This window comes from Phascolarctos cinereus, unplaced genomic scaffold (assembly GCF_003287225.1).
Source record: "Phascolarctos cinereus isolate Bilbo 61053 unplaced genomic scaffold, phaCin_HiC Scaffold_5;HRSCAF=322, whole genome shotgun sequence".
NCBI lineage: Eukaryota > Metazoa > Chordata > Mammalia > Diprotodontia > Phascolarctidae > Phascolarctos > Phascolarctos cinereus.
The window spans coordinates 267,018,289-267,034,822 of NW_027555958.1; the positions used below are offsets into that span (position 1 = coordinate 267,018,289).

Below are 16,534 nucleotides of genomic sequence, written 5' to 3' on the forward strand. Positions count from 1 at the left end.
CATATTAAGTGCAAGAGTATAAACAATGAGACATTCCTTGCCCTTAAAAGCTTATATTATAATGGGAAAGGAATGACTTTGACAAGGGAACTGGTGGACAAAGAAAGGCATTCTGGTCTAAGAAATCACAAATGGAAACAAAAGGCAAATTCACTGATGTGTCCTTTCCAGAAACAATGGTAGCATTGATTGGATAAACAATTTTCAGAGCAAGATGTGGGAAGTGGGGGGAGGGATGACACTTGCAGTACAGCAAGGCAGAAAATGGCTGGGCAAAGATGAGGGTACATGGACCAGGCAATGCAGGGCAGAGTGACAACTTTTTGGACTCTGGTGGCCAAGTCCCAAGGGTGAAGCAGCAACAGTGGCAGCACAGAACATGGTTAAGATGGAAAAGTTTATCATATGCAGTATAAATAATAATAGCTGACATTTTATAGCACTTCACATACATTATTTCATTTAAATCCTCACAACAGTCTTGTGAAATATAGGGAAGTAAAATGTGGAAAACACATTTATGAAGCACTCATCATGTGTCAGGCACTATTTAAGAGTTTTACAAATATTATCTCACTTGAGTAAGGTAATACATTTTAGATGAGGAAACTGAGACTCAGAGATTTGCCCAAACCCCTCCCCTCTGAGGGTGGAGACCAGTGAAATGACTAGAGAATTGCTCCTGAAAGGAAGGAATTGAGAAAGTGTGACAACCCCCACAGGAGGGTGGGAGCCATAAAGAAGGAGTAGTCAGTTCTGCTAAATTCTAATTCTGACCACATCACGTCTATGTCCCTCATTTCTGAAGGTTTAGCTATTCACCAGCCTACAGGCTCTAGAGCCGGACCAGATGACCTCTTGAAGTCCCTTTCCACTCATTCATTATTTAACTGGAATTCAGAAAGTTGCAGAGGTATAACTGGTCAAGATTCTTCTTTTCAAGGTAAAGCTTGGGATGACACCCTCCCTTCCTCCTGTTTCACCTTTTCCCCCAGTCACATTGACAACAGCTGCTGATAAGTATGACAAAAGACAGTCCAGTAAGTAGAAAATCAAACATATATCATAAGCACAGAGATGTGCAGTCCTACACTTCTGCTCCTCTAAAACATAAGAATGTATAAGATCCTTAAGAACAAGGGCTGTTTTGTCTTTGTCTTCATATGCCAAGATGTAGCACAGTGCCTGGAGCAGGAGTAGATGCTTGTTGAACTGGGTACCACAATCACTTGACTTAGCGTGGTCCTCACAAGGGAAAGATAAAACTCGTGCGCAGAAACCTTGTCTCAGAATGACTTTCCTTCCAGGTTCTTTGAACAATCCTTTCTCCAAAGTTCTTTCCTTGGCTTCCAGTCACTGAAACCATCAAGCATTGGAATAAAGCCAAGAACTTGAAGAGTAGGCCAGTCTAGTCTTGCAAATAACTGCTTTCCCAGAGTATGTCTATTTATACCAAGCAAGTAGTACCTGTAAACTGGGGATGAGTGGGGGAGTGGAGAATGGCTGTATTTTGGGGGGCACTAACAGCTAGCTTTTTATTTCCTATCTTCTGCTTTTCCTCCCTACCCTCCTAAAATAATATCTTGCCAACATATAGCAGTCTTTAAATTTTATAAGTACTTTCATTATAAAAGGAGCATAGTACAATAACAAGAGCACTGGATTTGGAGTTGTAGGACTTAGGCTCAAATCCTTCCTCTCTCACTTACCACTTGCATGACCTTGACTCTAAACCCAATGCTTCTGAATTGACCACTGCAATAAACAATTGCAAGAAAAAATTGTCCCCAAAATTAAGTAAATCTCGTATACAACTTAAGCAAACCTACCATTGAGAAGTGGTATCTTAGAATAGAAATTACACTCAGTTTGTCCCCAATACCCTCTCCCCCATGTCTCCATACTCTGCCCTCATTTTTAAACAGAGGGTGATCACCCATTCTTTGTTATATTTTTAGAGGAAAGATCCAATTTCCATCTGCCAAAAAAAGTACTTTACCTCTATGACCCTCTCAGCTGCAAAGCATTCTAAATGACAGTGTGAAGAAAGCTTCTCATATGTTCAGAAGCCTGTCACCAAGCCAGCTAAAAAGGCAAAGCAAGTCACCTGTGTAGGATGGCTTTGTTGACATTTAATTCCACGCCAGGTGCCTGTAATGGATCTCTGATCCACTCTCTGGTTAATGCTATCTTTGAGCCACACAGGCTACCTGAAGCAAGTGTTTATGACCTGAGGATGATAAATTGGAACTTTCTGGCAGAGAAAAAGTAAAATTGTTCAGCCTTGCTCTTGCTTCCAGACCCAGGCAAATGATCAAGTAAAACATGAAATGTCACAAGAGGCTGCTTCTTTCTTAGAACAAAACCTTCACCCAAACGTTCTGGTTGGAATACTCTAGAAGCATACTACTGGAATCCAAGAAAACTCCCTATCTGACATAGCCCAACAAAACAGGCAGTACAATCCAGGGGAACAGGTACAGAAGTCCTCCACATGCATCAGGCTTGGTACTGTTAGCTTATTTGCTCCCTAGAAGCCATAGTTTTCACATCTGCAAAGCAGAAATATTTTCCTGCTCCAATCAATTGAGTAGTACTGGTGTGATCATGGTTATGATCAGGCCCAGATAGCTTTGTTCTGTTGCATGCTCACTCTCTTCCTTTAATTCCACTCAGCTGTTTGAAAAATATAGGCTCTTGGTCATAAAAGGGAACCAAGAGAGATGCTGTAAACATACTGGTGTCTATACATTATCCCTGCTTGAACATATCTCACAGTACATGCCCTAATGATAGTAGGGCTTTATTATATGAAGAATGAAGAGTTTTCCCATGCTCCAAGAGATGAAGAAGATCCATGCAGTCATATAATTGAAGCCACTGAGCTGTGTTAAGAAAGACACTTGAAAAAAATCCTTTTTATTAAGGCAAAGACTATTTAGAGTGGCATGATCAGTTTGTTAGAGAACTGTACTGTCTCCAGAGTTCTTACTCCACTTCCCTGGATGACTTCCAGATCCTGTAACACCTATGTTCTTTTTTCCTCTAATGCCTCTTCTTTTCCTGCCAGTGACCCTCAGGACTAAAATTCTTTCCTCTGTATCCTCATAACATATTTGAACTTGAAATGTATTTTCATGCTCTTTGTATTATATTTGCTTGTGCATTTGTCCTTACCCCATTGATTTTAAGCTCTTCTAGGGCTAAGGACCTCATCACTTAGCTCTCAGCACCTAGCAATATCACCTTGCATACAGTAGGTGCTTAATAAATGTGGAGTCTTTTTATACTCTCCTAAACTTTATGTCCAATCATATGTGGTGCTGCACTAGGTCTAAATGGGTAACAATGCAGTTGGCCTCAGGAACGTTTTTGGATCTTATCTGCCCTTCATTCTCTATGAAATTTAACCCCCCAAACTCACAACTGAAATGTATCCAGATGGTTTTTGGTTTGGATAGAGCACTGGTCCTAGAGTCAGGAAGACCTGCGTTCAAATCTAGCCTTGGGCACTTACTAGCAATGTCACCCTGGGCAAATCACTTGGTTAAGTGCCCATTTACTCTCCCAAACAAAAACAAGACAAAAAACCAAATGAATCTGGTTGCAATGCCTATCATCAATGAGATCCGCCTGGCAACAGCTGAAATTCAAAGAGGAGAGGGAGAATAGATGTACAGGCTATACATACAAATATTTTCCAGTACAGGGGTTCTTAACCTGGGGTCTGTGAACTTGTTTAACATTTTGCTAACTGTATTTCAATATAATTAGTTTCTGTTGCAATCCCACGTATTTCATTTTATGCATTTGAAAATGTTATTCTGACAAGCCGTGCCTAAGGCTTCCCCAGATTGCCAAAGCAGTCCATGACACAAAAAAGGTTTAAGAATCTTGATAAGGATATCTCTGGTTAGCAGAAAACCCCAAAGTACATTGAATCTTTACAATAAAAGTAAACGGCTGAGTTACTGAAGGACTAAATGGGCTACACATAGCTTTGAAAATACAGAGCCAGAATTCAAACTTCAGGTCTTCCTGAATCCAAGTGTTTTCACAATATACCAGGTTGCCTTTGTTCACAACTCTGTAAAAACTTATGTATGCCCATTAACAAAGATCACAAGGGAATTTGGGCCAATGTTGAATAGAATTTAATATTCATTTGGTCCTAAAGTTTGGACACTTTAAAAAAATTATAAAAAATAAATACATGCTGCCCTGAAATTTAAAATGTGATTCCACTTAAAAAAAAATAAGACAAGGTGCTTGCCCTCATGGAGCTCATGGGAGGTAATATGTCATAACGTATAGAGTACTGCCACCATAGTAAGGAGACCTAAATCCTGCTTCTGACACTCCCTAGCTCTGTGACTGTCAACCAATCATGGCTTCTCAAAACCACAATTTCTTCATCTGTCAAATGGGAACGATAATAATTCTATTACCTACTGTTCAAGTTATTGTGAAGAAAATGCTTTGCAAACTTTAAAGTGATGTACAAACATCAAGTGAACAAGTATTTATTAAACACCTACTATGCTCTAGACATCGTGCTGAGATACAATTAGAAAGGAGAGCTAAATGGCTCAGTGGATAGAACACTTGGCCTGGAGTCAGGAAGACCTAAGTTTAAATACAACCTCAAACATTTACTAGTTGTGTGATGATGGGCAAGTCATTCATCCTATTTAACTCAGTTGCCTCATCTGTAAAATGAGCTGGAGAAGGAAAGGGCAAACCTCTAGTATCTTTGCCAAGAAAACCTCAAATGGGGTCACAAAGAGTTGGACATCACTGAAAGGACTAAACAGCAACAAAACAATTGAAAAGGCAAAAAAATGTGAGTCATTATTGCTTAACTGTAGAGGATTTATTGACCAAAATAATGATTCTGTATCAACACTTTGGGCCTCCCAATTTAATCCAATCTCTAACCAGCCTCATTTCCAAAAAAAAAAAAGGCTTGAGAGAAGACAATGTTGGAACACTTGACCAACTTATGTTTCTGATGATCTAAGCTGAGACACTGCAGAAGAATGAAGGTAGAGAGGGCTGAACTATATGAACTATAAAGAGGCCCACTTTAAAAGGGTGATTCCTCATTTCAATAAATAAGAAGTACTCTCCCCCTACCATACCAAGAATTGAAATAGTCCTGGCATCCATTTGTAGCACTGGCCTGGCAATCCAACAAATCAAAGAGGAAGAGGCCTGGGGATTAGGGAGCAGTCAGATGAAAGAAGTAATTTTCTGTTTTATTTTCAAAGCAGCAGAGATATGTGGAGGTGCTTTCCCTGAGTCCAGCCCCTTGGTAAGCACTGAGTAAACAGGAACCTGTGTGTCTTGAGATCCATGTGCTTCTCCCAATTGTCTGGATCTGATTCAGTCCCATGAGATATGATTCACTGACTCAGTAAATCTTGCTGCTATTCCCTACAAATGGTGGTGGCATACTAGAAAGGGCTCTGGCTTTGGAATTAGATGATGTGGCTTTGAATACTGCCTCTGTCATTTAGTGTAACCTGTGTGACTTTGGGTAGGTCAATCTCTAAACCTCAGCTGTCTTGTCTGTAAAATGAAGGAGCTGGACCAGATAACCTTGGAGGTCTTCTCCAGCTCTAAATCTGCGAGCCTGCTCCCAGTAAAACTCAATGGGAAATGAGTATAAGAGAAGGCAGTCACCAGAACCTAGACTATTTCCACATCTGAGATAGTTAGGATGCACCTCTCCTTTCAAACTGAATACCTCAACACCTTCTCATCCTCTCTAAAATCCTGTTTGGGAAGAACCACCTTCTCTCCCTGATTTTTAAGACCAAATGTTCCTAAATTGAGTCATCCATATAATTGTGTCCACATAATCCTGCATTCATCTTGGTCAAACCAAAATTCTGACAAATCTTTGGGAGTGACTCACTTTTCCCTTGAGGATGAAGGGCTTTGCAAACCTAAATGTGTTTGGATATTATTATTAAAATAAGAAACCATGAAACAATGCAAAGCCTGAATCTACTCTTGAGTCCTTCCCACAGGTAGTACAGAACTATAAGCCTATGAGGAAAGCCAATATAATCCAAAAAAGCCAAGTCAGGTGTTTTTATTGTTGTTGTTGTTGTTGTTGTGGGAGGTAGGAAGGGTAAAAACCAGGAGATGTAAGAAATCATCAACTAAAGTGAGGGGGCAGGGGGGAAGAGGAACCCCAGTTTCAGGCCAGGGCAGGTGATCAATACCTCACCTTGTATCTCCTTATCTGACTTAACAAGGAAAAAAGACTGTGGGAGTAGGAAGGAGGTTAGGAATAGGAGCTTGGGTTGCAGAGTCCTTAGGGGGAAAAATAAACCTGACACAAAAGCATAGTGGGCTAGAGAACCTGACCTTGATATCTTCTGTTTTGGTTAAACTGAAAAAAACCATGGCTAATCATGACCAAGAGCTTAAAGGCCTGTGAAGCTATTTATACTTGGTAAGTAGATTGAAATCTACCCTGCTCAGCTTTTTCCTTTCTTTTCTGGCTGCCCCCTGTCTGCCGGACCCACCATGGATCAGTCCAGCTTTTTTTTCTCCACTCTTCTTTTTTCCTGACTCCTGCCATCTTCTCCTAGGACTCCAGTGAGGGTAGGAGAATAAAAATTATCTCTGAAATTCTAACAGCGACAGGGTCAAGGGCAGGACTTCCCCCACCCCTCCACTTCTAGTCACCAGAAACTTCAAGAACATTTGTAAAAGTCCCAATGCACACATACAGAAATCTTAAACAAAGTGAAGACCGTTTCACTCCACACAAGCAGAGTCTGCTTTGTGGGAGAACCCTGGGCAAGACATCAGGCCCATCTTTCACACGGTGGCTTTCCCTAAGAAAACTCCAAGCCCTCGAAATTTGGTCTGTGAAGAGTGTCTCGCATCCTTCAAGAGGAGGGAGCTTTTTCTTTAAGGAGAAAAAAAAAGGAAGAAAAGAAAAAGGAAAAAAAGGAGGGGGTGCGGGTAATGAAGGGGGGAGGGGAGACCAACTGATTCAACCCCAGGCATAGAGCCTTCCCACCTGCAAAAGTTTCTTCCCGAGGGAGGCTCTTACCTTCACCTCCTCGGCTCGATTTGGGAGGGGAAAAAAAAGAAAGAGGTGAGAGTCGGGGGAGGAAAGAAAGCCCCGCTTTGCCTCTTCTCTGCTGTGTCTCCCATTCCCTCCCCCACTCCTACTAGCATCCTCGAGCCCGCCGACTGCCAAAATCAAATCCATTCCCTGGCTCCTTTTCTGGGGTTGGAGCTGCAGTGGAATTTCAGCGGAATTCTGAGGTTGAGAAGCATCAGAGAGAGGAAAGGGGGAGGGAAGGAGAGAAAGAAAGAGAAGGAGATAAAGGGGACAAATGTATGTCAAACTTACAACCGAGTCTAACGAAACTAACGCTTCTGTGCTCAGGATAGAGGGGTTGGGGCGAGGTGGGGGGCCGAGGGAGAAGAAGGGGAGTTAAGGGTGGATGCTAGTTTAAACAAGTGGTTTTTATTTGGCCACCACGTGAGATTCCTTCACCCCCACCCCCACCCCTGGGAGATTTCATTTGAGTTGGGGGTGAGGGTGGCTTCCAAGTGCTGAATCCAAGAGGCGATAAAGAACCGGGTGAGGAAGCGGTGGGGGAAGAAGGGAGGTGGCCGCGAAGCCCGGCCGAGAATACTACAGATAAGGAGAGGAACCGCCTTTTCTTACCTACATCTGCATTGCAAAACGCCTGTTGCGGATGCACCGGGGAGCAGCTACAGGCTTCGCTGAACCGATCCAGCTTCCAGAGGAGCAGGATGGAGAGGGAGAGAAGGAGACTTCTCGCAGTGGCGTTCATGTCTGGGAGTCCTGGGGGGAGGGGGCGGGGTTGAGGGGGCGGCGGCGGCGTTGTTAGAGGGAGCTGGCCGGGAGCGCTTCTGCCTCAGCCTCCTCCTGGGGTGCTGCTGTTGCTGCTGCTGTTGGCTGCTGCCGCTGCTGCTGCTGTCGCCGCTGCAGCTGCCGCTGCTTCTGCTGCCTCCTTCTTCTCCAAACCTCTCTCCCTTTCTCTCCAGCAGAGAGGAAATGGGGGGGCGGGGGGGACGCTTGGTTTGAGCCCGGCTGCGATGTCCACACGGAACTCCTAAGGATTGGGGGCTGGGGTTGGGAGAATTCGGGGGGAGGGCAAAGAAAGGAAATCGAATGGAGCCTTGGTGCACACCCTCCTTCTCACCTGGTAAGCCTCAACCAGGAGAAAGTTTCTTCTCTCTTCTTTGTTGCTTGGAGTGGTGGGGAGGAGGGAGAAGAAAAAAAAGTATTTGAAGCAATTCACCAGGAAGTAGAGAAAGAAGAAAAGACGAGGAAAAAAACTGCAGGGCTGTCTTCTCTCACGCTCCTTCTATGGATGTGTTTTCCTCTGGCTTGTGCTAAGCCTGGCTTTTTTAATGTGCTCAAAGGATTCTCTGCTCCTCCTCTTGGTGGCTCGCGGCCAGTGCAGGCTGCTGGGCTGCTCCCATCAGCCCCTCTCTCCTTCCCTCTTCTTCCTTTACCTCCTGCCTCGACTCCTGCTCTCATTTACTCCAGCCAGACTCGGGCCTGCCCATAATCAGGTTTTTTTGTTGTTCTCTTTTGTGGTCAGCCTGGCGGGTGTTGTCTGCCTCTTCAGAGCCACTGACCACAGCCCCTGAATCCTTATAGAACGGATGTTTCACACACTACTCACAGCTGTCCAGACTCTTCTAAACGGCCTCCCTGGACACCCCCCCCAATGCATCTGGTGATAACTCCCCCTAAAATGTGATTTGGGAAGCTGCTTTAGGCGGCCTATAGTGCCCAACAGACTGACTCAGCAGAAAGTTAAACAGATGGCTTATGAGAAAACCTTTTCTTTTAAGATATATACAGCATTGCATTGAATGTTTACCATACACTGGGGATACAAATATAATGTGGTACTGCACTCTACCCCCCACTTCAATACAAGAAATCCACAGGCATTAAGCACCTACTATATGCCAGGTACTACCCCTGCAAATACAATAAAGGCAAAAATAGTCTCTGTTCTCAAGGAGTTCACAGATGAACGGGAGATAACACGCAAACGACTAAGGTAGAGGATAAATTGGAGATAGTGTCAAAGGGAAAACGTTAATCTTAGGGAGGACTGGAGGAGAAAGGCTTCTGGCTAAGAGTTGTATTTGAGCTGAGTGAGGGAGCAAGGGAAGCCAGGAGGTAGAGAATTCCAGCCCCAAGAAAGAGTGAAAATGCTCAGGAAATTGTGTTTTACATAAAATAAGAGTGTATGGAGGGGAGTAAGGTGTAAGAAAACTGGAAAGGTAGGAAGGAATCAGGTTATGAGGGGCTTTAAATGCCTAACAGGATTTTTATATTTGATCCTGGAGGTAATAGAGAGCCACTGGAGTTTATTGAATAGGGGAGTGACATGGTCATACCTTGCCCTGTCTATACCCTACTCCCCCTCTAATTAAATAAAAAAGGGATCAATGTGATTAATGGAAAGAATCAGTCATGCCTCTTGGGCCTATGTATAAAAACAAGCTGTGTTGGGAGTTAGCCAGTCTATCTGGAAGATCCCAGATCAAAGGGAAGAGTGAGCCTAGAGAAAGTATTTGCCCTTCTCTCTCCTCTATCCCTTTTCCCATTGACAATGGTGTCTGAGAGACTAGACCAACTGGAATTGCTTTGGATGCCAGAGACAGGTACCAGAGTGAGGCAGCTTCAGGGAGCATTTATCCTTCCCGAAATAAAGAAGCACCCAGAGCTGACTCAAGGAAGTAGATGGTCCAAATGGGGTTCTTAACCTGGAATGTATTTTTCATGAGATCTCTATACTTGGATGGGAAACAAATGACATCCTTATTTTTAATAACTTCTAACTGAAAGTTAGCATTTCTTTCAGTTACTTAAAAACATTTTGAGAAGGGATCTGTAGACTAAATCAAACTGCCAAAGGATTCCATGGGACAAAAAAGGTTAAGAACCCCTGGTCTAAGGGGAGCTGTATGAGGACTTGACAAAAGTAGAAAGAATTTCTAGTACCAGGAGTTTGTGAGCTATTGCTTTACCACATCACATCCCTTTATGTGTGCTTCATTAACATTATACAATGTAGTATTGTTTAAGATAAATGGAAAGCTAGGAAGGGGCCAGATTGTGAAGAGCTTTAAATGTCAAACAAAGGAATTTATTTGATTCTATAGGTAAATAGAGAGCACTAAAATTTATAGAGTTAAGGGGTGACATGGTTGGACCTGTGCCTTAGGAAAACACTTTTGGCGGCTATGTAGAGGATAGATTGGAGTAGGGAGACACTTGAGGTAGGAGGCCCATTAATAGACTATTGCAATAGACCTGTGGAGAAATGAGGGCCTAAATTAGGGTTGTGTCTACCAGAAGAGAAAGGACAACATTTAGCAGCTAACTTGATTGGATATATGGAATCATCGAGTGAGAGGTCCAAGATGAAATGCTGAAGTTATACATTTGGGTGACTGGGAGGATAGTGAGGCTCTTGACAGTGATAGGAAAGTATAGAAGGGTTTCTTGGAGAGAGATAATGAGTTTTGGAGATGAGTTTTGTTTTAGACATGTTTGGTTTGGTATTTTTATAAGACATCCAGTTCCAAATGTTGACTAGACAGTTAGTGAAGGAATTCAGGAGAAAGACTAGATATGTAGAGATATGTCTGGTATTGAGATAAGTATAGAAAAAGAAAGAGCCCAGGACAGAGTCTTGGTGGACATCTACGGTTAATGAGTGTGACATTAAGATCTAGCAAAGAGAGCTGGAATAAGAATAGACAAGTAGAAAGGCAACTAAGATACAGAAGCAGTACCAGAAACAAACAATAATAATAATATATAATAAACAATAATAATAAAGAAGAAGAATGGCCAAGAGGAGTGTCAGTTTTTGAAGAGAGACCAAGAAGGATGAGGATTTGGGAAAGATCATTACATCTGGTAATTAAATCTTTGTCAACTTTGGAAAAAGCAGTTTCAGCTGAATGATGACATTGTAAACCAGATTTCATTTAGAAGAGAATGACTTAGAGTATCTACATTTAGTTTCTGATATGGAAAACAAAAGCATTGCTCAGTGAAGGAGGGAGCCTGTCTTCTTTGCCAGACTGTGGTTATCTTCCTTTCCTGGAAGGGTGAGTTACTTCTGGGGAAATATCATGAGTATTCTTTTCAAGAAGAGTTTCAAATAAGTTTGTCAATTTAGCTTAGTTTTGGGGTAAAATGAAAAGACATTTAGAAAAAAAAGATGATTTTATTAAAAGTATCCATTTGGCTATACGTATGTGTGTATATACACATATACAATACATATATACATATATATGTGTATATACATATACACAGATGTAGACAAAGACATAGACATATGCAACCAGTGTGGGACTAGCACTGTTGGTTGAGAGAAGATAAGAAGACTTTTGCTTCTGTTTTTTACATTTTGCAGGTAGAATATCTTTTCTTTTTAAGAGTATTTTACTGGGTACTAAAGTATAGAAGTTTTTTTCTATATGGTTTCAGAATTTCCAACATTTTAAAGCAACCCCACATAGTTTATTGTGTAATTTTTCTTGAATTGTTTCACATATGAGTTTTTCATGCTTTACTTTTAAAAAATTCGTCATTCTCATAAATGCCTCTCTTTTCCTACTGAGCCATCATTGATAGGGAAAAATATTAAAAAGAAAGAAATTAATTCAGCGTCATATTTGACTCCTCACTATTACTCTGTTTATCCAAACAAATTAGTTGCTAAGTTGACCTTTCTACTGCTATAAAATCTCTCACAAATCTTCCCCTTCCTCTACTTGCGCAGCCGCCACTCTAGCTCAACTGAAAACAAGCAAACATCTTGATTTTGTCCAACAGTCAGTCAATAAATATTTATTAAGTACCTACCGTGTGTGAAGTACTGTGCTAACATGATGGCGTGTTATTCTATACCACTACTCTGAGAAGAGGGCAGGTGTGCCCCATCACTTATCTAAATTCCCAGTCTTTATTTTTAATCTTATTTTTGTTAATATATTTTGGTTTTATATCACTATCATTATTAAATATATGTTCCTCTCTTTCCCAGTGAGCCTTTCTTTATAAAAAAAGGAAAGAAAGGAAAATAATCAGTTCAGCATAACTGAGTTCATCATCAGCCAGGTCTTAAGAGAGACACAACCTCCATCTTCAACGTCTGCAAAGATGGGAGGGAGGTATATTTTCTCCACTCTTCTCCAGAGCCAAATATGATCATTATAACTGTCAAATGTTTCTTTTTGTTATTAGGGGTTTTTTTTCATCTATACTGTTGCAATCATTTTGTAAATGATTTTTCTGGCCCTACTTACTTCTCTCTATTGACTAACATAAGTTTTGCCATATTGACAAGAATAATATCTACCGTGGAGATTAGGCTAATTTTTCCTTAACTTGGGAGGGTCTGAACTTGTTTTAAAAATATTTTCATAACTATTTAAATATAATTGGTTTCCTTTGTAAGCCTATGTATTTTATTGTATACATTCTTTTTTTTTGTTCTTGCTTTTTTTTTTTTTTGGTGAGGCAGTTGGGGTTAAGTGACTTGCCCAGGGTCACACAGCTAGTGCCTATTATGTGTCTGAGGTCAGATTTGAACTCAGGTCCTCCTGACTCCAAGGCCAGAGCTCTATCCACTGCGTCACATAGCTGCCCCTATTGTATACATTTTAAAAATATGCTCTGAAGAGGGGTTCATAGGGTTCCCCAGACTTCCAGAGGGATCTATGACACAATAGAGGTAATAGCTTGTGAATTAAAAGGTATTAAAATTATTCTTGAGATTTAATTGGCTCAGGAGATTAAGGCTCAGGCTACTGAGATACCTTTCTGGTAGCCCAAGAGCAAAAGCCAGCTCTGGAAAAGGTAGGAGTTGCTTGTCCTTCTAGCTTTTGACCAGCACTCCAGTATAACCAACACAGAGGGAGGGAAGCTGCATCAAACTGAAATGTTTTTATTTTCTTATTAAATTTCATTTCACTACTGTGGCTATTTAAACCTCCTTTTGTTAACTGTTAAATGATCTACAAGTATCTCATTTCATTCCAGTTCTGAAACTAAAGCTCCAGCCTGGCTTGGACCACTATTCTCAGAATTCTCCATAGGACCATAGATTCAGAGCTAGAAGGGCCTTGGACGCCATTTAACCCAACTCACCAACCCAATCCACCCCCACCAATTTTATGGAAGAGGATGCTGAGACATAACGAAGATTAAGTGACTTGACCAAGGTCACACAGGTAGTGAGCATCACAAGTAGGATTTGAATCGAGTTCCTTTTACTCAAAACCCAGTACTTCTTTTAACTTTACCAAGATACTCTTCATATGCATTTTCCTCAGTAATATTCCATCACATTTATGTGCCACAATTTGTTTAGCTGTTCCCCAGTTGATGGTATCAACTTTGTTTCCAGTTATTTGCTACTTCAAAAAGTATTGCTATAAATATTTTAGTATATGTGGTATGTTCGGGGGTTTTTTAAAAATAAATTTTTATTAATATATTTTGTTATAACGTCAGGTTCATTTAAAAATTCAACTTGTCTGCTCCCAGCCATTCTTCATAACAACAACAAAAATACCAGTTCAGAAAATTGACCAACATACCAAAAGTCTGACACTGCATTCAGTAGTCCATACTCATAGTCTCCCACTTCTGCAAAGAGAGCAGGGAGGTGCCTTCTCATAACTCTTCTTGGAGGCCAACCTTGATCATTATAATTTTCTAATATTCAGTTTCAATTTGTTGTCCTCCTCCTCTTCCTTCTCTTCTTTTTTCTCCTCTTCCTGCTTTCCCTCCTCCTCCTCCTCCTCCTTCTCTCCCTTTCCACTGTTGTAGACATTATATATTCTGTTTTCAGGCTTATGCTTATGTAACCAAGTTTCAAAACCCTGAAGAATTTTGCAAGTTACCAATTATGTGAGACTCTCCTTATTGGTGGAAAGAAAGATTACTTAATTCTGCATAAGGGGTGGTGTTGGCATGAAATCTTGAGGAGAGCAGAGAGCCTCTTGCTTCCTGTTTCAAGATAGAAAGCAGGTAGTGCCAGGCCCTCTTTGGGGTGAAACTGGAATTGAGAGAGAAAAGACTCTGGGAATCTAGAGGCCTGTAGAAGGGATGGCACCTCAACACGTCACTGATTTCTACCTTGCCTCCTTAGAGAGTTATGGAAATTTCTCCTTGAATGAGATAAGAGACTCTCTCAGAGCCATCTCACTCCCGCTGGGAAATCTCATTCACCCTATGTATTATCTGGCATATTTTAGTCTGTATAACTTCTCTGATTTCTGTTTGCCATCTGCTTATATAAAAGGATTTATTTAATGTTCAGTATTTGTGAGGTCTTTTGTATAACTGGTATTTGGTGGGAAGGAACCAAGCCTTCATGTATAAGCTATGTTCATTCCTCTTTTAAAAAAAATTAAATTCAATTTTTTCAATTGACAAAAATCTTTTTTTCTCTCTCTTTTACCTTCCTCCTCCTTCCCCTACATACACTGGCAGAAAAAAAAAGAAAAGAAAAAGAAAAACTTTGTACCAAAATTAGATAGTTAAACAAAATAAATTTCAATTTTAGCCATGTCCAATAAATGTATGTCTCAATCTGCACCCTTAATTCATCATCTATCTTTCAGAGGGAGGTAGTGTGTTTCATCATGGATTCTCTGGAATTGTGGTTGATTCTTGTGTTGTTCAGACATTCCAAGTCTTTCAAAGTTTCTTGTCTTTGCAATGTTGTTATCGTATTAAAAAAATTGTTTTTCTGGTTCTGCTCGCTTCACTTTGCATCAGTTCATATGAGTCATGCCCTCTGAAACCATCCCTTTCCTATTTTTTTTTACAGCTAATAGTATTTCACTATATTCACATACCATAGTTTATTCAACTATTCCTCAATTGACGGGCACCCCCTAGTTTTGAGTTTTTTGTCACTATAAAAAGAGCTACTATAATTTTTATACCATTTTTTTAAATGTACCAATCTTTTCCCTCTTTTTTTGATCTCTGACTTAATATTGTGATCATTGAATCAAAAGGTACACACAGATTAATGACTTGGGGGGTAGAGTTCCAAATTGGCTGGACCAATTCACAGCTCCACCAAAAGGGTATTAATTTACTGATTTTCCCACAGCCTCTCCAACATTGGTTATTTCCTTTTTTTGTCAGCTTTGTCAATCAGATTGGTGTGAGGTGTTTTCGTTTGCACTTCTTTAATGATTGATTTGGAGCATTTTTTCATATGGCCATTGATATCCTGGATTTTTGCTTCTGAAAACTGTCTGTTCATATCATTTGACCATGTATAACTTGGGGGAATAGGCAACTAGGTGGTACAGTGGTTAAAGTGAAGGACTTGGAATTAAGAAAGCTGTGTTCAAATCCTGTCTCTGATACTTACTAGTTATATGATCCTAAACAAGTTACTTAACATCTCTGTGCCTCAATTTCCTCATCTATAAAATGGAGATAATAATAGCACCTGCCTCATAATATTGTTATGAGGATCAAATGAACATATGTAAAGTACTTTGCAAAACTTAGAGCATTATGTAAAAACTAGCTACTATTATTATTGTTATAAATTTTAATAAACTCCCTGAGAGCTTATTTCTCTGAGAAAATTGCTGTTTTGTTTGTGTAAAAAAATTCTAAATTTTATATAGCCAAAATGATTAATTTTATCTTCTGTGAGCCTCTTTAACTTTTTTTTTTGGTTGCAACTTCTTATCTATAGATCTGAAAGGTAATTTCCTTACTTTCCTAATTTGTTTATGATGTTACACTAAGTTATGTATCTATTTGGAGTTTATCTTGGTATGTGATGTAAAATGTTAGTCTATCCCACTTCTCTATTGGGGGATTCCAAAATGTTTTCCAATTTTCCCAGCAGCTTTTTAATAGTGAGTTCTTACCCAGTAGCTACAGTGATTGGGTTTATCAAATTCTAGGCTACTGTGCTCATTTGCTTTCGTAAGTTTTGTACCTAATCTGTTCTACTAATCAACCTCTGTATTTCTTAACCAGTGCTAGATCATTTTGGTAATTACTGTTTTGGAATATAGTTTGAGATGTTACTATCAGGCTCCTTTCCTTTCTATCTTGTTTCATCATTTCCCTTGAGATTCTTGACCTTTTATTTCTTCTGATGAATTTTATTATTTTTTTTTTAGCTCTATAAAGTAATCCTTTGGTAGTTTGATTGTTATGGAACTTAGTAAATAAATTAATTTAAGTAGTATTGTCATTTTTATTTATATTGTCTTGGCTTACCCATAAGCAGTTAATATTCTGCAAACATTTAGATCATTGTAGTTGGGTTCATATCCTGTGTGTGTCTTTGGAGCTGGACTCACGAGTATTTATAAATTCTCTAATCATTTTAAATGGAATTCCTCTTTCTATGTCTTTATGATAGGTTTTTTGGCATGCACTCCTTGGAGGGTAGGTTAAACCTAAGAAAAAATAAGTTCCTCCAGACTATCAATA

General features: G+C 40.1%; 1 protein-coding gene across 1 annotated transcript in view; it reads right to left on the reverse strand.

Annotated features, from left to right (window-relative positions):
- The window catches only part of TIMP2 (TIMP metallopeptidase inhibitor 2), a 91,138-nt gene extending 82,466 nt beyond the window's left edge, over positions 1-8,672 (reverse strand). Inside the window, exon 1 of the mRNA XM_020965923.2 lies at positions 7,703-8,672. Coding sequence (XP_020821582.1) covers positions 7,703-7,832 — 130 coding nt within the window. The 5' untranslated portion in view covers positions 7,833-8,672. The remainder of the gene's footprint in view (positions 1-7,702) is intronic.
- Between the last annotated feature and the right edge of the window lie 7,862 nt (positions 8,673-16,534).